This window comes from Bombus affinis, chromosome 8 (genome assembly GCF_024516045.1).
Source record: "Bombus affinis isolate iyBomAffi1 chromosome 8, iyBomAffi1.2, whole genome shotgun sequence".
Classification (NCBI taxonomy): Eukaryota; Metazoa; Arthropoda; class Insecta; order Hymenoptera; family Apidae; genus Bombus; species Bombus affinis.
Genome location: NC_066351.1, coordinates 11,105,562 through 11,133,274, shown reverse-complemented (window position 1 = coordinate 11,133,274; position 27,713 = coordinate 11,105,562). Strand labels below are relative to the sequence as shown.

General features: G+C 46.1%; 1 protein-coding gene across 3 annotated transcripts in view; it reads right to left on the bottom strand.

Annotated features, from left to right (window-relative positions):
• Positions 1–27,713, bottom strand: part of LOC126919610 (uncharacterized) — a 222,799-nt gene that overhangs the window by 30,594 nt on the left and 164,492 nt on the right. For 2 of the 3 annotated variants that reach the window (XM_050729040.1, XM_050729042.1), the window contains 5 exons: positions 16,892–17,019; positions 11,725–12,681; positions 10,692–10,868; positions 1,056–1,161; positions 669–821 (listed from right to left, as the gene is read on the bottom strand). In XM_050729040.1, coding sequence (XP_050584997.1) covers positions 669–821; positions 1,056–1,161; positions 10,692–10,868; positions 11,725–12,681; positions 16,892–17,019 — 1,521 coding nt within the window. Of the gene's footprint in view, positions 1–668; positions 822–1,055; positions 1,162–10,691; positions 10,869–11,724; positions 12,682–14,596; positions 14,815–16,891; positions 17,020–27,713 lie in introns of those variants that run through there. The other variant, XM_050729043.1, reaches the window with a different exon arrangement.

The following is a 27,713-nucleotide window of genomic DNA, read 5'->3' as shown; positions in this document are numbered from 1 at the left end:
AGCACGGTGACCACGATTGTGGAATATCTTCGCCGGCTGTGGTTATTCGATCCTTCATTAATCAAGCACGAAATTAATTAGCGGCCGAATTTATCCTCCGCTTCTGATACCCGTGGGTTAATTGTTTCCGCGATTAATTCGATACCGTTTCAAATAGGAGGTTTCTGCTCTTTTCCGTGAATGCCATCCACGAATACGATATAACAATTTCTTCCGCTCTATCTGCCACCCGACCCCTTCGAAACAATCCACTCGAATCGTTTAAGAATATTTTTGTTTTAATAAATATAAATAACACGGATCGCATGCAAATTCATAAAATCCCGTGGGCCCCGACAAGTGGCCGGCTCAACCTTCTCCCCTGCCCCCCTTTTTTTTATTGTTTCGTTCGTTTTTTATCGTCGACAGACATCGATTTGCGAGTACACCGGAATATTCTCTCTACCGAAGCCGCTGCGAGCGGAAAACGATTTTCACACGGGTTGCGTATCGTGGATTTATAGAATTTTTTTATCTCGTTATTTCGATAACTATCGCACGATCGGACAAGAAACGATTTTGCTACCGGTCGAATTTTCTATTTTTCGTACACGGCTCGTTTCGTCGTCGATCCAACTTTCGCATACTCTCCGATTTCGATGGTCGGCCTGACGTCTCTTACGACTCACCTGCACAGACAGAACGCGATCTCTACCGAGTGCTTGTGATTCGCGGATTTGTAGAAATTCTGCAACGCTTCCATACACTCGTTCCTCGCGCAACTCGTCGAATCACAGTGGTTCAGCACCGGTTCCATCAATGCCTTGCACTCTGGATCGTTTCTGCAACGAGAATTCATAACGGGGACTTAACAAATTCGAAAGCTTCTTAAAAACAACTATCGCGAACTAGTGCCACTTTCGTTCAAATCACAGCTATCAGCGAAAAGAGCATTTAACGAATCGTCAAACGGAAACCGTCAGGTTCGACAAAATTTCAAAATGTCAGAAACAATATGTGAATAAAGATTTTGCGTTTAAAGATTGAGATTAAGAACGGATAATATTTTTACTCACCTGCAAGCATTGTACGCGTGGTGACAAGTGCTGGAAAGCACGACCTTGACCGGCTGTTGGATCTTGTCCAGATCCGACGAGGCGGATGGTAGCACCACGGACGTCTCTGTGGAAAAGTAGGATCGGAACACGTTGTACAGAACGTCGTGAGAGAGATTGACAGGATTTCGTGGGCGAATACGAGTGTTATGTTTGCGAGTTAAAGATCCTGGGAACAGGGACAAATGTTAGCATGGCTAACTGGTGGTTCCAAGGGTTTATGTATACGTCGAGTCTCTTCTTAAGGGAGAATAGCGTGTAGCAAGAGCTCGCAGTTCACGAAGAGCGTAGAAAGCGGAACGTATGTTTAGCTAGTTTAGAGAGAGCTTTAGCAGGGCGGCAAACTTATGTTCATATGTTGCGTTAAACTTAACCGAATCTGCTTATGCGTCCTAAAGCGACGGAGCTTATGATTTAAGGTCTACGAACTTGCAAGCTCTCTTTCGATAAAAAGGCTTCTGCATGTATCGTGGCAAGGAAAAATGCGGCGAGATATAAACCAAGCTTCCAGTTGGCTAGTGAAGGCAAATGATAAATCATTAGGTGACCGGTTTGCCTGTCCGGAAAAAAAGACGGCCCTTCACAGCGAATCTTGAATATTTATCGGCCGATATTTATCCTGGGTACACTTGCCACTTAAAAATAATCGTCGAGAATAATTGTTTATTTATGCAAATAACATCGGCCGCGCTACTTGATTTTGCCGAGCGAAACTGGAATTTACAAGGCTCGAGCAGCGCTTATTAATGAAGTAAGATCAAAAAGACGATGAATAAAGCGGACGCAGTGGAATAGGAAATTCCTTTCGCGTGTAAACTATCGTTAATTTTCCCTGTTAAACACGAAAGTAAAAATGTTTCGAATCCTGTTAGTCCATGCAAGCTGGAGAAAATTTTTCATTAATTCCAATTTGCCTCTCTAATCGGCGATAAATATCCAAAGTACGGCGGTTATCCGAGGCCATCGAAGAGAAACTACTCGGGGCAAGGTAAAGGAGTTGAAAGGAGCATGAAACGAGGTAACTTCGAGGGTGGCCGAGATAGGATCCACCCGATGACGAATGCTTGGCATCGTTAACCAGCCACCCTTGTTCGATTGATGGACTTGGTAGGCAGGGTTAACGACCTTGGGTCTCGAAGAACCCTTCTGAATATCGGTGGAACGCTAGTCTCTACCTTCCTACCGCAGCGAAAAACCACTAGAAACGGGTCGTAAGAGGGGCGCAGCCTAGTCGGATGACTAGCCATAAGTCAGCCGTTTCGAACAGCGTGCCTTCGACGCACTTTATTAAGACAAACGACCGGCCGACGTCTTTCTGTTTCTTCCTACCCTGATCGCTTTAATCGCCGCCCTCCAAATCTTCGTTACGATGGGTGCTCCCTCTCTAACCTTTCACCCATCTTCGATCGTCGTTGTCTGCTCGAGAAGTTTCGAGCTTGTCGATTGGCCGAACAGACTTTTCGTTCGATACCTTTAAGACATCTTAAGATTCCTATAAAATTACAAAACGATTCTATAGCGTCGAAGCTGTTGTATTCTGTATCGTCGATGAAAGAGCCGCAACGATAAATAACTTATCGACTCGATCGACTTCCTGAAAGAAATCGAAAGGGGAACTCGTCGTCGTGACGAGCAAAAACGAGCGACCAACTTTAAGCGGCGGAGTAATTTGCGAGGAGTCGCCGATCCGTGCAACTTCCCTTCGCTAACCGATATCTTCGTAGCATCGAAGGCTAGGCATAAATTCTGGTACAATAGGAAACGTCATTTTTACGGGCCAAGTCGATTTCGCGAATAGCTTCGACCTGTTCCACTCGCGGTGAACCAAGCGGACGAACTCGTTGCGAAACTGTTGTTAAAGAAACTCGCTCGATGGTCTTGACAACCGAAGGACCAAGAGAAATTAGTCGAAAAACATGGTAAACAAGAGCGTCCAACTTATCTTTATCGTATATTCTTATCGAGGATCGTCTTAAAGGATATATCGTTGAAAGTTAGTTTGGAGAAAAAGTTGTCGAGATCGTTATCGATAAAACGACTCCTTAACGCAATCTCTTGCTTCGTATACGCTAAAGAGAAGTCTGATTCAAAGCGGGACTTTGCTAGCAATATTCCGATAATTTACGATCCCGAATAAAAGTTTCTCGAATATATCAGTGCCAATAAGAGTACAGAGCGCATTGAAAATTCCGCTCTCGAGCTAAGGTCGCCGAATAAATTCATTCGGGATGCCTGGCGCCGGCAGCGTCGTGGAAACATGTTCTCTTACTCTATCCACCACGGTGGATTCCCTCTATTGATATTCCCGCAGTTTTGGAGCGGATGGCTCGCGTTATGAGGTAGGCGGATACCACCGGTGTCCTTGAATCGATGGCACCGATCGTCCTCCCTAAATAAAGTTGTCTCCTTCGGGTCGTCCCAAGTTACGCCGCCTTAAAGATTCTATCGATGCTTGTTCGACAAGAAAAGAACGGTATCTGGTGTCGTCAGAGATCCGAGTGACGTAGAAGATAATTCTACGTAGATTGACAAGTTTGATTCTCGTCTTTTGTTCCTGTTATCATCGTCAGCGTTATCCCACGAGGAAAATTCCATGATTCCAATGATCGTCGCTGAATCACTATGGTGGAAACGTCCAATTAACGTCCGATCTGTTACGCCCTCCGCATAAATTCCCCTTAATTGTTTCCGAGGCGTTCACGAAACGTCACGCAGCATCGTCCAATTAAAATCATCGTTACCGTCGTCGACAAAAACCATTCTCCTCGACGAACTCGGCAACCAGTTTCCTGACCGAGAGACGCGCGATAGCTGGAGCGAGAAGAAGGAGACCCGAGGTCGTCGAGTGGCGCAGGAATATCAATCGCGGGAAGTTCGGAGAACGCGGGCTGGGCGGTGCCTTGACTCGATCGCGAGCAGATTCCTCTAGTTGGTCGGAGAAACACAGCCAATTCGAAACGGCGGTAATTGGAACCGGTGTCCGTCTGGCTGCTGGAGAGATCGATGCCGCGACCCGCCCTCCCGTCAGGGTATATCCGTCCTGAAGCAGCCGCCGAACCTTTCCGGTGACGCAGCTGCACATCAGCCTGGAAACTCGACGAGCCTCGTTAGAACTCGCGAGCGAGGCAAATCGGTCGCCATCACGGATAAAAACGACCGCGTCCGTTCGGCGATTGTTCGTCGTCGATTCGGGCCACGGTGAAATATATACGCGAGGAAAAAGAGTCTTGGAGAGTTTGGTCGGAAACTGGAGGATCGAGACGCGACAGACTCGCTCGACACCGGCATCGTTCGACTTTCGTTGAAATTCCGTGGTTAGGAATTTCCAAACGATGCGTCTCGGAGTTTAGGCTCGTCTGTTTCGACATACTTGCGAGTATCGTGGCTAAATAACCGCGAAAACCGACCTACGGAATTGTCCTCTGTATAGGAGAGGGTGGAGTTTGTGGAAAGGTCGAGAGAGAATCAAGGAACCAAGGAGTCTCGAGGACCAAGAAGACGGTGTACCATTTTCCTAATTCGCGTCGCTGTGAAGCGTCGAGCGGGAATTCAGGTTCAAGAGGTAGAAGATGGCGAAAGAAGAAGAATTCGTGGAATGGAGGAATCGACGAAGCGTGAAATCCTCGTAGTAGGAAATCGCGGGGATCGATGCTTCCGTATCGGTGATTCTGTGTATCTTGCGACACGTTGTCGCGTCTGTTTGCGTTTACGCGGGATTGTAACGTGATATATCGTGGCGGTGGACTAATTAGCGCGCCGCTAATAGCCGATAAAATACGGGGGGAAAGAGCGAAAAAGCGTCAAAACGGTCGCTAGCCGACGGCTCTCGACGATTGTAATCGCGTTTCGTATGTTTGAAGTTAATTGGATAATTAAACGGTCGACGCGACTGCTCGACGTCGGGTACTTTGCGGGGAAAACGCTACGTTGAAAGGTGGGGCGCCGCGGGATAAAACAAATTTCCAAGTAAGCAAAAGTATTGGTTGAAATTTATAACGAACCGGACGGCCTTTGCAAATATGCGATCGATCGAGCTAATCGATCGGGCGACGCCGACCAAACACGCCACCCTCGCGGACAAATGAAAAACAAACTGTGCTTTCTCTACGAGAGCGAAAAATTATTTGACAGCAATTTCGAACCACCGTTTTTGCGGTCGGCCTCGTTGTGTACACGCGACACGATTAAACGGCGAGTATACAAATAACGAGCAGAAGGACGAGGAGGGGAACGAAATTGCGAGTAAAAGTCGAGATCGTGCCTTCTGCTGTTGCGTTTCGCTCCTTTCCTTCCAGACGTTTCTCGTCGCTGTGTGCACGAAACGTACGAATTGGAAACCGTGTTTGAGCGACTTACGTGTTACGCAACTGAAGCAAATGACGGGACGAATATGCTCCGCAAGGAATCGATTGTTTAGAGGGAGAAACGAGAGGGAATCAAGACGCGAAGTACCTACCCTCGGATTGACGATGGAGAGGAGAATATCGATCAGCCATGACGTAAATAATAATTTATCAAACATATGACGTTTACACGTTGAAAAATCTTCCTAGAATATAGGTATCGTATTTGAATTAGTAAATAAGTGATCGACAAGGGACTTCGACATGACGTCGTTTTACCACTAACCTAATTCGTCACCCGTCTGACTTAGCAGCGAACGCGAGGGCAACAAGGATTTCCTGGGACGAGTGTTATTAAAAGCGTCCAAGCTTTGGATTATTATCGTTATTAATGCGTATATAGATGGGCGCAACGATCATTCAAACGCGACTACACTCAACCCACTTTCCTGTTAATTAAATGAAATAGCAAGCGGAGAGGAAGACGCGCATCTGCAGACGAGCGAACGTCGAATCCCAGTGGAAACACGAAACACTCCGAAACGGATAATTATCGTTTCGAATGACGAAACTCGGGATAACTCGAGCCACGCGCTCTCCGAATTTTCCTGGCTCGATGACCGACGAGATTCGTTCGTTTCGACTAGCGGAACGATGTACGAAGATGTACACGCGTTAATTACCGACAACCGAGCTCGTGCTGTTGTTTCCCAAACGAGAATGAAAATAGGTATAAAAATGTCGAATCGAGCGATTTCGGATAAAACTATTTTCCGCTCTCCAGTTACTTTATCACCGACGAACAATGGTTTACTTTTGCCCTTATCATCTAGCACGGGCTTACACGCTCTATGGTTACTATGGTGTTCTTAGAAACTACCTTGACCTAGCTCCAAGAGACTTGCGAACAACTTGTAGGTCCACGATGCACCAGCAAGTTCGATTAAGTAAACCGATTAAGGGCTTGCAAGACGACGCGACGTGCTTGGACACCTAATGTAACTAGACTTGTTGAGTAACACGATGAATACTTTCCTAATTACGTTGCATCAAAGGATTCTATTTAACTTGCGCATACCAGCCACGACTTACAGTAGCTTGAGTATCTTTCGAACAAGCAAACGCATTTTCGTATCTCGTTTGAAACGAGATTACGATACTCGAAATGCAATTTCGTCGCTGGCCAAGGAACGATCGTTTCAGCGAACGAGGCCGGAGAAAGATTCTTTCGTGGCGCGTACTGAATCGTCGCGTTTTCGCGGGAAAAGGAAAAATGTAGGGCATACGGCGCGTTCGCGGTCGGATTTTACTTTATATATCCGAAATCGATAGGGGCGCACTTTTGACGAGCACACTCGAACGTGCTCGCAGGTGCGCGGAGGCGGGCGCATGCCCGGACCTAGATGCGCGCACCGCTGTGAGTTATAATTACGGTGACCCGTTTGTTTAACTCCACCGATAACGAGCAACGATTTTGCGCCCACCTCTTTCTCCGCCTGTATTTCTCTTTTTCTTCTCTTGTCACTCTTCAGCGAACGAGAGGCGGAGGGAACGAACCGCGGAGAAAAATACACGAAATCGCTTTCACCCTGTCGATATCGAGCGTTAAATCTCAAAGCGTGCTGTCGCTTTTGATCGCGTAATTAGCGCGAACGCGGATCTGTCCCGTCCTGAAAGCTAATCGAGTAATAGTCGATTGCCTTCGCGAGTTTCGAGAGGGAGAGAACGCCAGTTTCTTGAGACCTGCGAAACAGATTGAAGCTTTCCTCGTGAACAACTGGGTTGTAGCGTCGCTGTAAGCGCCGAATGAGAAACGCTCGTTTCCGATGTTACGCCTAATCGAGTAGAAGAACGTTTCGATGCCCCGAGACACAAGTCGACGTCACAGAGTATGGATTATTAAACGATGACGTTGACACAGGGTCATTCAAGATGCTCGATATTCTTTCAAGATTTAGCAAGCATGCAAAGCCATAACGTTGCGCGAACAAGAAACGAGAAGTTTCGAAGATGCAGCATCGATCCGACGAAAAGCAGTTATCCGATGAACCAAAGAATATCCGATAAAGTTCCATCAAGATAATGGAGCAAACCGACGAAACTTTCTTTCCCATTTCGAAGGCAATCTCTGCGGATAAGTCCGCCTTTATATCAAATTTCCAACGCCCTCGATCGACCGCTTAACTTTCACCCTGACGTGACGCATTTCGATGGATCGAATCGATCGATCACCGAGACTGACTATGCAACGAGTGTATTTCGATTCTTTGCAAATTCCACCGTCAGGATGCTATCTTTTCCCTCTACTTTTTTTTCTCCGCGGAAGAAAAGGAAGGGAACAGAGGAGAAATTTATCGGTCCGATTTTTCGAATGGAGCCTCGACTGCTCGCAAGATCCTCGCTCGAACGTCGAAACGAGTTTCCGGTCCCGGCAGGCCGCTCCACCGAAATTGAATATATGAATGCGAAATTGCAGCGGCGCTCAGGTCCGTCGAGGATTCGACTTTCGAACCGGCAGAAAATAGCGACTCGTTAAGCGCCGCGTACCGCTCGGTCCACGGAGAAACACGGCCGAATAAGCGGCCGAACGAATTTTAATTAGAACGCGACGAATGGCGGGAAATGCGCGTTTGTTCCTCGCCAAGGTGAAAGCCAGCTTGATTACATCTACACGAATTTCCAATCCTACCTACATCGTTCGAGAACACTATGATTTTCATCCGCCCGATGAATAGATACAGCCACTCTAAGACTGCTCTGTCCTACCTTAACGAGACCAATATACGAGTGATACATGAATCGATAATTTCGGCTGCTTATTTTCACACCCATATTATTTCTCTCGGAAGGCTGCAACGTGTACATTCTTACGCCTAACTACGCGAGACGTCGTACCGAATCCATTCCTGTTACTTGTCACGGCTATCGACTAATTGTGTTTGATCCTCGTCTCGCAACATTGGACACTGTTGAAGTGGTCACCGCTTCTAAGAAAACTGTACATTTGGTCCTTTTAGTTTTCTCAAGCACTGAAGCCATCGACAGCGTATAGACAATAGACTGGGACGAAGGCAGACCATAGACAGTAGACAGGCGACGATGGCTTTCAGTTATAGGGTAACACTGCTAGCGTGCGGATCTGGACCAGCTCAAATTATATTCCTACTTGTACTTACACTTCTGTATTAAAATATATTTTCTACTTTACACTTTATCCACGCGTTCCTCTGTTCATACATCTAATAACCTAAACAGACACGAAAAAGAAGCTTCGTGACATCCTGTTTGTACGTAAAGCGTTTAAATGATCTCATAGACAGCTTCGGTATTGTGGAGAGTATGAAAACTAATGTAACGAAACCGTGGAAATATCATAGAACCGGTAAGATGGATACCGCGACGGAGAATTACCTGGTTTCGATGTCGCGCTTTTCAGGATCGATTTTTCGGCCGAGAAATCCATCATCCGCGTTTCTTCCGAACGGATCGCTGAACAGCGGGACACGATCGCCTCGCGTTGCTCGTCGGAGCGTAGGAGTGGCCGTTTCGTTCGAATCAATCACCCGACGGAACATCGATACGCGGGTAATCGCTGGATTAAAGGATAACCAAGGATAATTACTCGCCGTTCGATCCGGATGCAATCAATTCTCGATGCGTTATAGTTCGCGCTTACCACCCACCCTCCGGCTTTCTGTCCCCGCGATCACTCACATCCGTCTTCCTTGCTGTTGATTTTTTTCTCGCGCTTCCAACGGACCTGACCTGACTCGAGCCGAACGAAAAACAAAGCGAGATCCAACGCTTAGGCAGTAGCCACCTTAAAATTTGTATTTCAGACGCACGGTAGCAAATGTGTAGTTTAAAGTTTCGAATAAAAGGAACCATATCTCGTGGTATTTAATAACGTCACTCGGAGAAATTTAAACGTTGATAAAGCTGTTTTAGCTTCTCATTAAACACCCGAAAGATTGGTTTAGCCGGTAGACGAATACGTTTCTGAAAAAATTGCAGGTTGTGCATTTTTCACGAGTCCGCGAGAATTTACAGCCGCTAAAACGGCGCGTATTTGCCGGCGGAATTATGCTGACCATAGTTTTCTTCTTGTTAACGTGGCGCAACTCGTCCATCCATCAAGTTGCACGAGTTACGAGACGGTCTCCGGGAAAATATGTATCCGTTTCGCAGTGGCTGAAGCCGTCTTTTCAACTCGCCGTCGACGCGCTTCCCCTCTTACGTCGGCAATTTCAACGCCGAGACGAGCCCTGGACGAGCGCACAGGCAAAATTATCCGGCGAATTTCGCGGTACAAACTCGTTCGGAACGTAGTAACGAGACCTCGTAAATTTTTCTCTTGCTCGCCGGCGTGAAAGTTGGCCGCGAAATCGATCGGACGCGGAATATCGCCGCAGCATCTCCGCTCTCTACCAGACTTATCACCGTGAAACTTTAATTTAATTTCGCCTCCGAGTCCCCTCATTTCCCTCCCGTTTCCCTCCTATCTACTCATATTATTTCCCGAGTCGCCGGATTTCGAACTTTAATCCCGACGAGCCGACGTAACTTTTCGGCCGGAATCCACGTATCTCGTCGTAGGGTCGACTCGAGATGGGAGCGAAATAAATCGCCGATAAGCCTCGCGTCTGCGGAAGTTCAATTGCCACCTGGCGGAAGCTTTCCTTTCCTCTGAGATACGCTTGTTTCCCGCGTTTTAATTAGAACGTGCTTTCATACGTACTTCGAGTCTGATTAAAGTGGATTTTTAGGAATCGAGGATTTCTGCTTCGAAGATACTCCAACCTATTGAAACGTTAGAATTGTTTAGATCTGTTTTAGAAAATCGTCGTTCGAGATACATAGAGCGACAAGAAAGTAACATAATCCGGTGCCGCGTATCGTAGAATATTCGTGCCACTTCTGAATTATTTTTTTTCAAGATTAAATTATTAGCGTGGTACCAAAATTCTATTTCATTCACGAACATGTGTTTTACAACGACGCATCTTTATACGAACATGAAACCTAATCTGTCAAATGCTTATGGTCTTTATCTTAATAGAACAAAATGGATCAAACGTAATTCAATAAAACAATATAAAACAAAAAATGTATTTCCTTGTAGAACGAAGGAAACTTTTGAAACAACCTAATATTTTTACATCGTCCTACACCACGTTATGGTATCAATGTCTTTGCGCTTTAATCTTCTCTCGCTGTAAATGTACAATGGCAGAAGAAAAAGCTCGATACTCACGATTACGATCGTCCGTCTGGTTCCTCTTATGCTGCGTCTTATGGCTGTGTCCTATGGGAACAGGTATCTGCTTCATGTCCACTAGATCACGATGTTCCGTGTCGATCAACGGATTCTCGAGCTGCGACTCGATCACCTCGAAGCTGGTCGAGTTGTCCGGATGCGAGATGACCTTCACTGTAAACGAGCAAACGTAACGGAGCATGGAGGAAAGCGTCCGCGCGTCTGATCTTTGATTCTAACCGCGTTTCCATCGGGTACGACTACCGCCGCGGAAATCTTATTCATCGCACGAAATCGAGCGACCTAGCTCCAAGCGGACTCTCTTCGACCGGTGAATATCGGCACGTGAAACTCGGAGAAAATGCTTCTCAAACGTTTTCAGGAATTTTCTGCGCGGCGCGAGATTAAAGGAGACCGACTTCTCTGGTCGACAGCCTTTCGATTTCGTCGCTACGAGACGGCCAAAGTAACTGGGGGAATAATAAAAAGTCGGTTACAATCTTCGCGAGATCGTCGCGTTAGTCCGTGCAGAGAAGCGTATTTTAACGCGGAAATGACAAAGTAGGTAGGTTTTGCTCGAAGAAGCTTGCTGCGATTGATCGCCTCGTCCGGAAATTCGAAATGGTCGTAACAGTTTTTAAGATCAGTAAGCTGGCGATGGGAAAGCAAATTCGACGCAGCGGTAGGTCCGTTCAGCTGAAAATGCTTGGAGAATAATCGGACCGACACGTTTACGGGCCGATTCGATCTCGTTAATCGCTACGCACCAGAAGCTCTTCGAATCATCGCGAATAACTGTGCCGTTGATAAAAATAACAAGTCGCTCAAAGGGACCGAGAGTAATTCGAGCGATTCACAGCTCGTCGATGAGGAAATGCATATTCGATGAGAAAAGCGAATGGAATGAGAGTTTGGAACGCAGAGAGGCGACTTGGTACTTTTCGCGTCCGATAGCGAGAATGACGGCGTTCGATTAGTCGAAGAGCCGCGATCGATGGTGTCTGGCGCACCTTGACACCGGTGTACGAACCTTGGTCGACGAACCCTTCGAAGGCCTCGCGGAGATCGAAGAGCCGGTCGACTGGTAGCGCGCCGATCCTGAACTCGTCATCGAGGTCGTCGTCGGCGCGATCGAAGATTGCCCGGTGCTCGTAGGTGGGTCTCGGTGCGAATTTCTTCGGCTGCACAAGGTCAGGCCTCTCGATACGTTTTGTCTCGTCCACGGTAGGCGTTGGACGAGCCGGTGACGGATAACTCGACCACGACGACGACGACGATGACAACGACGACGACGACGAAGACGAAGACGACGTCGCGGCGGACGGTGGTGCGGGTGGTGCAGGGTGGTGCTGGTGGTGCTGGTGGTGCTGGTGATGGTGATGATGGTGCAGGTGCGCGTCATGCTCGCTTTGGGAGTGCCTTGGCTGCAGGTGCACTGTGCTGGAGGCACGATCATGCTTGGACAACGTGGAAGAAGAAGAAGAAGAAGAAGAAAAAGAGGAAGAAGAAGAAGAAGATGAAGAAAAAGAAGAAGAAGAAGAGGAAGAAGAAGAAGACGAAGAAGAGCCGCGATCATAGAAGCTCTCAGGTCCCTCCATTTCACGATCATCCGTATCTTTCTGCCTGTACAGAGGCCGATGCTCGTCGTCGGTACCAGCACGAGCCTCCTGCCGGTTCTCGTGATCGGCACGAGGATCGTACGTCTCGACCACGAGGACACCGGGCCTGCCAGGCAATTCCGGTGCTTCCTGATGACGGCCGTGCTGATGACGGTGGCCGTGCTGACGCCTCTGTCCCGGCTCCTGGACGTCGTACGTGCTCTCGTGGTCGTAGTACGAGGTGCGCGCGGCTCCGGGGAACAGAAAATAGGGGTACATACTGGTCGGCGGTAACCAGATCTCCTGGTAGCTCTCCTGCTGCGGGTCGAACGGATACAGGGCCGAGTCCGTGCCCGACAGGTCTACGGAGGTGGAGGAGGGCAGGAACTCTGTAACACAGAAGCAGAGACGCGGACGAGAACGGGGTGAGTGGGGTGCGTGATCGCATCGGTACACGTGCACGGACGGGTTTCGCGTGCTACGTGCTACTCTTGTGGTCGTGGTGACACGGTGATATCGTGATGGGGTGATTGTGATGGTCAGAGTAGTGGATAAAACAGTTTTCGAAACGCGTCTGAAACCGGCGTTTCGGGGTTTGACTACCTGTGGTCCAAGAAACTAACTGCTTGCACAGGGTGTTGCAAAAGCGTTGTAGCAAAAGAATTTTATTGACCAAAAGATCGTAAGCTGTACTTTAAACGTTTTCAAAACACCCTATTCTATCGTTAGCTTCTTCGTCGATTCTTACGTTGTCCGAAATTCACGCTTATTGAAACGAGACAAGCAATTGTCCTCTACGAAGCACGATAAATCGGCAACCCGCAAATTACTCCAGCGATAGGTTTCCTGTCGAGAGCCATTACCGTTCCCGAGTCGATTTTACGTAAAGCCGTTGAACCTCGTGACGCGCAGAAAGAAGAATCACGCTCTCTCTTAGCCGTTCGTCATTGGTCGGAGTTGGCAAGGAACGGCAAAAGAAACCTCGAGGTCGACCGTCGATTCCGATTACGACTTGGTTCGTTTAACCCTCTACTCCTGGCTTCTTCTTGATCTTTATCTCGAATCTTTGCCACGCCGCGCCGTGCTGGCCCACGCGGGGCGAAAGGAAAATATTGGCACCGCCTGAAGAGTTTGTCTCTTGGCGCAGTTCGTAGCTTGCAGCTGCTTGCAACTGCTTGGAACTGTTCATCCGTATGCGGTGCTGCGAGCTGGTAAGTTTAAAGGGCAGCACCGGTTCTTTTTGTCGGATGAAAGGTCTTCTTTACCCTTCGGGGTCGCAGTAGTAGGATTAAAAGGGGGTTGGTTAGGTCGAAAGGCCAAGTGCTATAGTTGGAACATGACTTTTCGCGATAAATATTATCGACGTTTCTGCTGTTCGTAAATATTACGCGACGTCACGAAGGAAAAAGACAAAATGGTATCGGCGAATTTTTATCTTTGGATTATTCGCTGGAGTAATTTGTAGGTTATTCAGAATATTTTAGTTGCTTCTTGTTTTTTTAAATCAACGGGAAACCTAGAGGAAATTCGATCGATTCGTTTGAGAGTATTTAGATCGAAAAGAGAGGAGTTAGAGAGGATCGAGTAGCGAGCGACGTAACAGAGAGTAGAGAGTCATGGTGGGCGATTAATCGACGGGCATGCGAATTTCAGACAGAAGTAGAAAAATACGAGCATGCAGGTTGAAAACGTGCACGATGTCTAAAAAAAGTTGCTCGTGCAAAAGTACAGCATGCGGTGCATATAATCTCCTTTGCGTTCGCGCCCGAAGGCTTTCAGATTCTTATCCGCTTTCATCGAATCGTTTCTTTTTTCGTTCGCGAAACAAAACGCGAATCTTTTTCAGCTATCTATCGATTCGTAATTAGAAAGCTATTTCATCGAACGGAGAAAAGGACAACTTCGGGAAACTGGAATGTTACGTAAGAAAAGATATCGATCGAATTAGCTGCGCTCGATTTGCTTGATTCGTATCGATAACTCGACGTCTGGAAGGAGACGCGGCGAAAAATCGGCGATAAAACTAACAATGCGGCGTGATAAAAAAGAAACGGAAAGAAAGGAAGCAAAAAGATATGGTAATTTTTCTGGGCGTCGTTGGCCTCGCGTGTTTCTCCCGGTACAAACCCGATTCGAAAATTCCCACAGAGAGAAAAGCATTCGTTCTGACCCAGTTCGATTAGACGATCGAGGACGCGAACCTGAAGAGAAGCGAAACGCGTCGAGATTGCGGAGGTTCGCGTATAACCGAGGAAATCGTGCGGATTGATCTCGAAATGCGGATCCTTCGGGCGGAATGCGTACTTAGGGGGTGTGCTGGTGCTCTCGTGCACACGTTCCTTCTCGTTCGAGGATCTCGAGGCTGGATCCAGGTCTTTTTATTCTCTCCCATCCGTAGCTTCGCAGATACTCGGCTGGCGATTTTTCGAGACCGCAAGACGAGACGCGACGCGTCCAGGATCATCGTTCCCGTTCCTCTTGCTGTTCGGCTGGACGATCGATTCGTCATCGGTCTTTTCATAAACGCGATTAAGATTCTTTACGTCGATTAGAATAATCTAGGAAGAAAAATGGCGACGAAGTGAAATCTAGAAATGAGATGGTCTAACGATTGAAGCGATTCCTCGACGACACGTGTCTCTTGATACCGTTTGAACTGCGTTCGATCGGAAATCCAAACTTGTTGCATCACCGACCGTAGGAGAAGTTTCGATCGCGTTTACAAGAACGTTCGTCATAGCAACTCGCGAACTACAGACGATTTGTTCGATTTACCGAGATGCTCGATCGTATAAATAAAACCTGGAAAATAAAGCGGAACAGCACGCTAACCTTCCGTTTGCTCTGCTTTCCTTTTTAAGAAAGAAAGTGGTACCGAGATGCTCGCGGAAGCTTCGATTTCTCTTTATCAATCGCTCGACGCGAATTCTCAGAACGCGAATCCAGGCAAATTCGTGGAAATCGCGTCCGTGATTTGTCGTAAAGAGTAGCACCGGTTTATTCGACGGCAGGCTGCGTGGCGACTCGCAGCTCGACTCCTCGAGGCTGAAACGTAGAAAATTGATTGCGCACCGATCACGGTCGTTCATCTAATTGTCAGCAAAGGAAAATCAGTTCTCGCTCGGCCAAACGCACACTTATAAAGGAAAGAAAACAAACGCTTGCAGGTCGCACATGCGCCTCGTGTGACTGGTGTACTTACGCACTAAAATGTAATCCTTTGCTTATTCGCGATGTTTCAAGAATCGCGAATTGTTACGCTGTCCATCGTGGACGAACGAGAGTTTTGCAGTTTTACAAGTTACGAGAGTTCCTTTTCATCGGAAACTTTAGCAAATTGCCCGAATTCGAATAGCGAATTACCATCGAATCCTGAATAGAAAGATGAAGTGAGAATTGGATCGAAAGGGCCGACGCCGCGTCTTATCGCAACGACGATCTTCGATCTGTCGACGTTGATCGTAATCGAGGATAAAAGGAGACATATTTTCACGGGCGAAACGATGAAAGGAGAGGCTAAAAATAACCAGTCGAGTGTCATTAGACTCGAAGGTATGGAAGAAGAGATGTTGCTGGAAGGGAACGGGATTTCAGTGAAATTAAGGTCGAGCCTGCCACGCGATGAAATCCTTATCTACATCTCGATACCGGTGGCCTTTGGTTAATTAAGGAGAAAGGAGCTTATCCGAAGGAGGCTATAACGTCGTCCCACGAGCCTTAAACACCGTGGTATCGCTGAGAGTAATTGCTCCGTCGAGCCTTTCCTCGTACCTTTTCCTTCGACGTCGATGCAACGGGGAAAAATAACGAGGCCGGAAGGCATCTTTGAGACTATCTCTGGTTTTTGGGGTTTGTTTACGACGAAACTTCTCACCGTAGTCGCATTTTAGTTGCTTCCTTGTGGTTGTTTTGGCGAAAATGAACTTACGACCTGGTTGCAAGTAGGCCACGGAAGCTGCACTTGTACGGATGTCGATAATTCCTAGCTAATTGCGTATAATATAATTTTGTACTTTTATTCGATTTTCAGTACGTTGGCATTCGTTAGAGCGGAAAAATTCATCGCGTTTCAATCCAAGATCGACAGCGTTGATTTCGTTATCCGCAGCGTACACACACATCGATCGAAGAAAAGGTAACAGACTAGAACAGAGTACTTCGGTAACAAGATACAGACAAACAGGTAAACAAGGGAGACGGGCAGTCGAACCTCGCAACGAAACGGACGGTAAAGTAAAAGTGAATTTGTAGAGTGTCATGTACATAAAAGGAAAAAGAAAAAGGAACAATACACACGTTTACTTCACAACACCAACAATCGTCTTCCACAAGGGTGCGCTAAAGTAATAGTTACGATTAACCAACTTTACCACGTATACTCGTTCATTCAAAATTACCAAAATATAATTGACACGGGTTCAGTCGACACAACGAAACAGAGAATAATAATCGAGAGAAGCAAGTAATAAATCTCGTGTGTACGCATTGTTACAGATGTCTGCGTATAATGTATCACGTTCACACGTACACATAGAGATATACATACGAATGTAGAGAAAAATTAGTTGCGTTTAAAAACAGGCTCGATTTCATACTCACCAACGCACGGATTGTGATTCACCATCGAGAAGATCCTGTCGCAGCGCCTTTTTATGTGGTTGTTTGGACAGATGCAACCGAACATCGGCGACAGCCGCAGCTGGGTCCAAGAATCGTGACAGGCAGTGCTGAAACACAGAAAAATAGACGTACAATACTATCGTATTAACCGCAAAGCCACTGTTACGAAGAAAATCTTAGAGGTTCCTAGTAATCCCTTGACGGGAGGTGGGATCTCGGAGAAAATCGTGGAAATACGCTACAGTGGCCGAACTTTACAGGGCAAAAGTAAAGAAAGGGCAGAGCAAGGGTAAAGTCTGCTAACTGTTCTCAAGTAAACGCGTTCGAGTTCGAAAGTCAATTGCCGAGAGCTCACGTAAAGTTTCCCTCGTACGTTCCTCTCTGATGGCCGAAAAAAAAAGAGGAGGAGGTCGGACTTGTTTTAGCGCTCGATCGCTTTTCAAACAGGTCACACGAGCTGGTCTGTGTAACCGCGATCGTCTGACGCTACTTCTGGCCTCGGCCAACTGTGATTTGTAACTGCAACGCGCGACAACTCGACCGGGCCGAAGCAACGAAACTTCCCAGCCGATGCTCGACCGGCGATCGAACGAATTTGCGAATTTTGCTACGCGTCAGGTACCAAGTATTTCAAAATACCGTACGAAACAATAATACTTTAGGCAAAGTTGGAAAGCTGCGTGACTGGATCGAACGTCACGTTAATACCGTTTACGCGAACTGCATAACAAATTAATCAAGCATTAGTTGGTAAGCGAGGCAGTTTTATAATTATGGAAACGGTCGGTAGTTTTGGACAAAATGGGTGAAAATGTCCGGCTGAAAGTTTAATCGCCGGATAATTTCCTTTCGCTCGCTAACAACAATTGCCAATAACGAAATGTTTACCGATGGAAATCAAATCGAATATCATTAATTGCACCCTTAAAACCCGTATCGAAAGGCCAGCGTCAATGGGACATTGCGTTCGCTCTTTTGGCCAGCGAATTTAATTAAAACATCGTTATCGTTTGCCATTTTAAAAACCGGCTAATAAAACTTTAAAAACCGATAATCTCCACGGCAAATGTCTTTCTCGTAACGTGGTTAACTTGCTTAATTGAAACTCGAAAACTCTCGGAGATTCTGCTACGAAACAAAACAGAAACTAAGAGTTATCGTCACACGTTGGTTCATTCAAAGTGGCAGCGAAGCGCGTAGTAATAGATTAATCGATTCGTCTGAAAATTAGAGAAGCGGAATTCGTGTACGTTTCTGTTTGCTAAGCTCGATGAAATTCCGCTGCAAATGCGATTAGATCACTGCTATGCTTGGAAGCAATTATACATAGATAGATATAATTATTGCCAGTATCGCGTCAATGCCACGCAATTATAACGCACGACGTACGATAAAAGTAGACGAACAGACGAATTCGTATAGACTTTTTAGGGGCTTTCAGCTTCCGTTCCTGCTAATAATCTCAATTTTCAATCATGGTAACAATCACGGAATTTAAGATAGGAATAGAATAAAGTAAAAAATGGATAAGTCATCAGCACGTCAAGTACTTTCAAGCTGTTTTCCAAATTTAATATCGATATACGCGAAGATAACGAGAAAAATGAAACGAGATCAAACGCGATAGTTTAATGGAAGTGTTATATCAAGAACTTGAATTAAATATAATACGTGCCATCGATGACGTTAAATAATCGGATTTCGAGATAAATTACATTCGCGGTTTCGCGAAGTGACGAGTTACAATGGAATCTTGTCAAGATGGTACTCGCGCTGGACAGATTTATGTCATGTACAACGTGATCGGAATTTATATAAAGCGCAACGATATAATTTATATAAAAACTCATCTTCGAATACAAGACAGAAAGGTAACTCGAGTGTTTCGTCGATTTATGTCAATCTTCTTATTTCGATATTACGCGATGTTACAGAACTATGTGGTCGAAATGAAGGAGGATAAAATTAAAAATGTTTAACAAATACCTGGTTTAAAAGTATTCGTCATTTGTCTCACAGGGTATCTAATGGTCCAGCTGCTTGACAAGAAAGAGGAAAGGTCGAAGGAGACTGAAGAGCGAAGAATTCGAGAAGAGCGAAGCTGCTCTCTAGAATTATTTGGGTTAATGGCACACACGGTACCATGGCTCTTGGGCTCTAGACGAATTAGAGAGGAAACGAAGCAAAAGGAAATACGAAACCGAAGGTGAAATAAAAGTGGCACGGCGGGTAACTTGGAGGATGGGCTCTCGTGTTGAAGAAAGGAACAATTCGAACATGATGAACCAAGCTTTTTCTACGACCCTGTTCTTTCCATTTCGCAAAAACGAAATATATTTATTTTATCGTGAAACTTCTTGCTCCATCATTTCGCCATTTCTAAAGCATTCGACTATTTCACCGACAACGCATCCCAAAGTCGAAGTTACAGGGAAGCCTTTAAACCTGAAACTCAGCCTCATCGAGACGCAAACTTGTTTCGAGCTTCGTATGGATTCCTAGCGACTACACAACAAGCGTTCTACATCGATATACCATCGAACAAACTTCTCAAACATTCTTTTCATTTATCCAAAGGTTTCTCAAAGTTTCCTGTAAAATCTCCATCCGCTTCGTTTAGCGGGAAATTCGTCACCAATGGTTTAAGCGATGCTCCCCAGCCGGTGGACAATGAAATTATGGTTTCGCCTGTCGACGACGACGATTTTCGTCGGCGGTGTGCCTCTGACAGATATCCAGAATGCAGTCTGTTCGAGAAACAAGAGTCGTCGTGCGGTCTGGTCCAGCATCGGACGCAGTCTCAAGCCGTCTCTGGTGAGTTCCGGCATACCAGCTTTAAAGCTTCGTATCCGGCGAATTTATAGCGAGCACTGACTCGGCCGACCGTTGGGTTATACGTTTGTTGCATGGACTCTGCCCGGGTTTCTCCGAAAAATTCGATCCGTCTGCCTCGACTTTCGCAAGCTACAGGGGTGTAAAAGAAGTACGTGTCGTGACTTTGCTGGTTTATCTTTCGTTTCTCGTTGCTGTAGTTTTCCAACGTCATGAACCCAAGAACTCTTCCTCCAACTCTTTGCCATTTCCAACCTTTTCGAATTGATTCTGGCAGATAAATCTCGCGCCAGTTACACTTTCAAGAGATACGAAGGAACATAGGTAACTCGGCTAACTCATCATCTTCACTCGGCGACTTGCCGCCAGAAATCGATGTAACCTATTCTCAAGCCTAGCTAAAGAACGCATGAATAATTCAAGGAAGCGCGAGAAGACGGAACGTTCCGGACTTAATCAATGCCAGATAAGAAGGTGGGTCTGTTTAATTCACACCGGTGTCGAGGGCTTCAGATGGTTATTAGCGGTGTCAAAGGGTGTTTCCGCGGAGAAAGTGACGAGTTTCTTCTCGCGTATGTTAATCAATGTTAGGGAAAGTTATTCCCGATGCGGTGAATTTAATCTAGACCGGCGTGGCTGTTTGCGCGCACGTCAAAGACACGCGAGACTGGGCTAACGTTCAGCTTGCATCCACGTTTGTCCTGGATTTCCTTCGGCGAGAAACGAACTTGAGAAACGCGCTTTTTACCAATTTGCCAGCATAATCCAGTAGAGCGCGATTTACAATGAAGCGAGCGTCTTTCTCGTCCGACTTTGAGACAGCCACAGCGATTCTTTGGTTTGATTTTAAATATTTACGTGGCAATATCTCGAGATTTTCTTCCAGCGAAACGGAAAAAGGGAAAAATACCGAATTTAAAATTTCGAAAGCGTAGGTGTTAAAAAATTGAAGACATTCAGTTTCCATGTATAGATTTCGTCCGAATTTTTGCAGGCAAAAGAAGAGAAGCTTTTATTATCTCGAAATACGTTTCCCTGCGTGTTCTGTTCAACCAATTCATTTTTTCCCATTTTTTCGAATGTCTCGCGTTCGATTCGATTGCACGCCGTGCTCCGCAGTCGAGTTACAAAGCTCAAAGTTATCCAGCGTTGTTCGGGAGGCAAAGGGAGCAGCAGTAGCAGCAACAGCAGCAACGGACCGATCGTGAAAAGAAAAGGTTATGGGGAGCTCGTGGACGGACATTGGCGGAGATTGAAAATCACACGCCGGCAATGAAATATACGCTCCGCTCTGTCGATTTTCAACTTTACTGTCGGATTTCACCTATCCACCTTCTCCGTTTTTCGCCATAAGTTTTATTTTTACGCTGACCTCGACCGGATGATGGTCGCGTGGAGAAATCCGCCCTTAAATTCGAATGCTTTTGGTCGCTTATCAATCCGATGGAAAATTAAAATTGTCGTCGGTCGAGAACGAAAGAGGAACGAGCCTAATAAATTCATAACTAAATTCAATAATCCACGATGAAACGGAAGCGTAAATGCTACATCTGCTAGAAATTATGCAGCTACTCCTATTTTCCGACAAAGCTGAGTTTTGGTATGATGCGGACTAAAAAATTAACCGGTCTTAATGAAACCACGCGTGGAAACCGCGAGAAAACAGTAGGAAGAATGCAAAATTCATCTTGTCAAGAAGATAAAGAAAAAAAAACAGAGAGAGAAAGAGAGAGAGAGAAACCACGGGTATAATCCGTAAATCTCGTTTTTATCGCGCGGGTGGTGCCATGGACAAGGAGAGGGACGTTGGAAAGCGCGAAAGAACAAAGAGAAAAGCGAGGCCATGGGTCGTGGCAGAGCGGGATGTACGGCGTGGAGGAAATCGCACGGGAGCATGAATGCTGGACGACTGCACGACTGCGAAGGAAGAAAACTGGCTAGAAAGAGAGAGTGTAAAACAACGAGAACAGCGTACTTCCCCGTACATACGGTTGGGCGATAATTTACTGACGTGTAGGTACGTCTGAAGGATCCGGTACGTGCCGGTCGAGTGGTCTTACACAGTCGGGGTGCTAAGTACGCCTACGCGCGTGCTGACGCACCCTCGCGTCACCCCTTGCATACCACAGCGTGCACGTACCTCATTCACCGCTGCGAAAACGCGACAACTTTTTAACGATCGATCGATCAATCCTTCGAGAATTTTCCGCTACGTCTTCTCCGACCAACGATTTCATTATTTTTCTGATTATAACATGTCGAAGAGAGTTTTGAGACGCTTTCTTTCCAGAGTTTCTATCTTTGAATCGCAAGCATCTTTGAAGAACTACAGAAATACTGCATCGTTATTAGGAAGATCTCATTTCTCGCAAGCCGGTGCGCCTTTGTACTCGCAGTTCTTTTCTGTCATTCGTAATGTAAGTATAAAACTTTCCGTGAGTTTTTTCCCCGTACGCCTATTACTGGAATTCGAAGCAACTTGGAAAGGGCAAAGGAGGATGACTGTCACTCTGTGACACTGGCTTTTTCACCCTCGCGATCGTATCCTAACTCTATCCGAAGAAAGAGGCGCGTGAACATGGACAAAAGTTATGCATAGTTGGCGTCGGGACGCTTCTGAATAATGTATGCGCCTATAGCGTGGCCGAGGAATGATTAACGACGCTGATCCGCTTATAACTTCCGAAAAGTTCCCGTCGCTTTTTCGGCGCTTTTTCCACGGCCACCTTCGTTCGTGTGTCCGAGCTACTTGCTCGCGACGTCAGACGACGACGCTTTATTTATCAGCCTTTTATAAATTATACCTCGAATCTACCGAGCGTGGTTATTCGCGAGTACGTTTTCTCAGAGTATCAACGATTTCCGTGATATTTATATATCGTGCGTGAATCGCGGGCAGTAAAAGTCGACTCTCTGAAACCGTAACGCGTTAATTTTCTCGGGGAAGGTCCAAGTAAGTAAAAGGAGAGCTAGGAGGAACGCTTAAACACCGCTCGGCTAAATACCTGAGCGTGGTAATTTTATCAGAGATTAGTAGACCGGTTACTGGTTTCAACTTAGCGTGTGGCACACGCAGGCGCGCGGAATAAGAATTACGCGCGATGCACGACGTTGAGACGTTACTTTCTAAAATAAATCAATTAGCGCGTTAATAAAATTGATTAGCGCCGCGGTTAACCGTCGCGTCAGCTGCCTCTTAAATCTTTGCATCGCAGCAGACGGCTTCATGCAGCGTATTCGTCGCTACTTCTTTAAGGCAACAAGAGATCCGTTGCAGAGAGCGAACGCATTCGGAGATCGATCGTACGTAAATTTTACCGAAGGCCGTTCATACGTTGTACCGCGAAATTTGATTTATTCCCATTGGTTGGAGTGCCTGTGCTATCTAGCGTGTACCCAGGCCACAATTTGTCATCGTACCGACACGCGGAAAGGGAATACGGCCTCCTTCCTATTTCATGCGTATACGCATGCGGCCTATGCAAGATTCATAGGCGCACCGTGAGTGCACTCCCGTCATCTCGTAGACGCGTCGCTGCGGGACGACGACATCGCGATATCGTATAATCTACGCAAACTCCACGTCATCGATGCTGACAGCGCCGATAAATAACTAACGCGGTAACCAACTTACGAGCTTGAACACAGTTTCGATCGAAGAATCGCTCGTCTCTAGAAGCTACCTCGTTGATAGATTACACGTAGGGATAAACGCGCCATCCTTCTGTATGCTCTGCTGTATGTTAACTCGTTGTCAAATCGATTCTAATAATAAAAGGATATATTTCATGCATAGAATAAGCGACGACGGAGTTCGACGGTTCGACGCAATATATCGAAGGTAGAAGCCAGAGGAAACGGAATTTTCGCGGAAACCGGCTGGATATCCGGCTGCGGATAAGTGCGCACCGAAATCGACCGGCTTGCATAAGGTGTCTGAGATGCATGTGTGCATTCGAGGGCGTCTATAAATATATGATGCGCGGCTCGTTCAGCCCGTGGGGTGCTAAAGTGGGAATGGGCGAGTCGCCTTATGAATTTTAATGATGCGTATCGTCACGTGATAGGGAGAAGGGCTGCTCCTAGCCTGCCAACCTTGCGGACGCTTCCGCGTAACCGACTTGGTCGAACGGTTCTTGAGGAACTTTCCAGGAATTATTCTGTTCTTGGAACTACGACCGATGGATGTACTGCGAGGATACAAAACTCGAACAGTGAATAAGCGGCTTGCCGTTGGATTTTATTATAAAAAATGGGAAAACGTCGCTATCGATGAAGATAAAATTACACGTTTTCAAACAAAACACGATAATTGCAGGTGTCATTTGTTTTACCGGTGATAAAGAACGGCGAACGACAGCGAAACGCGTCATTTTTCATAAATATCGTCATTTTTCCTCTGACAATCTGAAAATTATGCACGGCAAATTGTTCGATTCGTTACAGCGGGGGCATCGTTCGCGCATACAAAAAGCGTGGCCGCGCGGAATTATTGAAATTCTTGCGCAGGCACACTTTGCCTCGCGATCGTTCCTTCCTCGCCGTTAATACGGCTTTAACGAGTGGCAGCTGCTTTGAAATTCAACGATTTGCTCGCGAATTAGATGCGAGACGAGCATCGCGTCCTGCCGATTTCACGTCGTTAACATGCGAATTAATTGAGAGATTTCATTTCTTCCTAAACTGTAATCGCGTTACCACGACTACAACGACCAACGAAATTATATTTCCGTTTGGTGATGCGTGAAGGCGGAAACGTGCCCGCTGGAACAAGTTATTTTATACGCGATCTTTATCGACGCTGTTAACAAAAATTTCGTATCGTCAAATTTCGTGCAACTAGTGCTCGTGCCAAGAAACATGAAATTAGGCAACTGTATACTGTACGAATAACTATCACCTTTTCGCATCCCGATCCGGAGAGCACTGTTTGCGTAATTTTCTAGACGAAAATCCGCGAGCAAGACAGCAAAAAGCGTTATCGAAGTGGCGGTTCAACTAGAGCAGAATGTTCAAGCATAAGTTACGAGAAATTGAATTCATCTTCAACTTGCAACTTCACTCTCAGCTCTGACAACAGGTTTTCCTGGAGTCTCAAGAGCAAAAGGGAGTAGGAAGAAAGGAAAGGGCCGCAAAGGGGAGGAAACGAAGGGACGAGAGTCGTGGTTCAGCTCCTGGAATATCTTGCGAGTCTCTCGAGCAAGAACATCGTCGGAAAAGATACCGCTGTATGAGATCTTTTCTCGCTAGCATGCTGAATAATTACTCGACATCGCGTCCAAGGAAAACATATTTACATTTCTAGCCGATGTCGTCGACTGTGCTTTGCCCGTTTTCTTACCCTAGCCAGATGCTACCACTCCATTTCTTTCTCGTTTTCTTCTTCTTGACGTCGTTACGACCCTCCGTCTAAATTCCGCAAGAATTTCGAACCGATGTTTCATCTCTTCTAAAGCTCCTTCTGCTTTTACGTTCGGCTGCCCAATGAACGATCGTGGCAACGACTACGCTCCTGTCACCGCAGAATATAAAATTTATTCGCCATTCGCAATCAGGTGATCGGTCGACGAGATTATCTCTCTACCATAGTGAGAATCCTAAATTGATTTGTCGATTGTTCACGGTTCCTTAGCCTTATCAACCGGCACATCCACGCATCGTGTTACTTCTCTGGACGTCTCTCTTTATTTTACCCTTCGTCCTTCTCCCCTAGATTTGCCCACGTAAACACCATTGCCCGTATACGTGAGTTAGGCGAAGCTTTACGCAATAATATCAACTTGTCTTCCACCTCAAGCAGCAATCTCAGAAAGAGATCTGTGTTAACCGGTCTGTGTACCCTTAGCTAACCCGAGCGGTGCGCTAGTATTATAGCTTTAGTATAGCGTACTTATACACATGTTTGTCTTACTGTCCCACAGCGACTGTATCACCCTGACACTTGTATTCAACTTATTGTATATCACCTTCTTGTAAAAGGGACCTTTGCTGGTTAATTAATAAATAAATTAGATCAAATAGAATTGGATCGATTTATTCATTTAGTCGTTCGATAGAGAATACATCGTTTTAAATGTCGGTGAAAATAAGTCGCGGCACCGATAGCAGAACATTAGGCAACTCGTCGAGCCACGAGCGAAAGGTAACAAAATTGCAGGGCGGAAGAGACGGCGCCAATGTAAACCGGGGGCTACCGAATTCAAAACAAAATTTCAATATTTCACCAAATATCCGGCTGGCTGGTCGGACCACACCGGCTCGTCCGAATTTTTTCCACATTTTTTCCGCGGAAGTAATGCGATCACGTAGTCGTCGCGTTCGCACGTGCGCCGACTGCGAATCCCCTGCCATCACGCTTATCGATAAATTCAGATTATAAATGTTAATTCCAACACGCGTTTTCCATGTGGCGACTAATAAACGGCCAGGCAAATCGATTACGCTGCTTCAACCATCCCCTTCGATCTTGGCTAGAAAACAGGAGACGAGGTGGTACTATTTGTCGCGTCGATCATGCGGCCCTTAAATTCGAGCGGAAATTCCTGGAGGCGCGCAATAAGCGCACGCGAGACGCGACCATGATTTACGGGCTTCTTTTCGCCAGCAATAATCAACGCTGTAAATCACCGTCGCCGCGACTATTAGACCCGGAGACCCGCGTACTTTCTAATTTTTCCATCGAACCGCGGTCTGCATTTTACGTTTATTAAATACCTCGCTGTATTTTCAACCGCGCTGGTTAGATAATCGGTTTTCCTAGGATTATCGTTACTCGATCTTGGCGTCGGGTTAATTCCCCACGTATGTGTAAGAGTTGCATAATAACCGACGCTCATTTTCCTAGAAATTCAACTTTATGCGGCATTTTAATGTTTCTTCGGTACCGTATGAGAATAAACGATAATTGATTAAACAAATTAACAGAATCGTGATTAAAATTAAAAGTTTCAAGTGTTTTGCAGAATTGAAACGCTCGAATTTATATTTAAATCAGGATCGAAATAAAAATTCTCACTGTTTTATAAAATTAAACGTTCGCGCTAGAATAATAGAAAATGGTACGAAAGCGCAATTCTAAATTTCGCGAAATAGCATGAAATACTAATTTTTAAACACGTTTCTCCCGTGCAACTTTTCCCGGTGCTTGAATTTTTCAGTCGTATCACTTTCGTATCGCCTGTAACGTCGGCCAACTTTCGTCTCAACTTTGTAAACGAACAAAGTACGCGGCTTTAAAAAATCCACGACTCATCAAACAAACTACGTATAAGCACTCGTGTCAGCGAGTTGCAGGTGCACAGGCGCGTCATGTTCGCCGCAATCAACGGGGCGCGTCCGCAACGATAAGCATCGTTCTTCTTAGCGGTGGTACTCGTGCTAAAACCGCCGAAAATCCTATTATGGAGTCAGCTTGTAATTACGAGACCGTCGTCTCGTACGTGCTTCCACGTGCGTCGCAACGCGCCGGTCGTTCGAGTGGTGCACGCGTACACGCGCGTATGTATGTACGCGTGCATGCACGTTAATATATTCTGGGCCGTGAGACGCAACCTTCTTTTCATCGGTTTCGTCCCGTTTCTTTTATTACCATCGCCTTTACGACACCGCCGTGTCGCAACTTCCTTATGTCCTGATATAATTATCCAGCACGCAATAACGCGCTGTTAGTAGAATAATTTCGGTAGGATTTGGTCAGTGGTGCGTTAAATGCGCTTTCTTCTACTTTCAAGCGTATCTTGCGGTAGTCACAGCAGAAATCTTTCCGAACTTTTATGAAAATTTGTCTTACAAGTGACGTAGTCCGTGGGAAGAATGGAAGAAAGTAACGCATGGGAAAACGTATCGATTTCTGCAGTTTCACTCGCGAAGTTTCGAAATCTCGTAACTGAAACACAATTCCCTACGTGACACAATTTTCAAAAGCACCGTCGACTACGTACAAACTTATAACAGAATTTCATTGGATTTT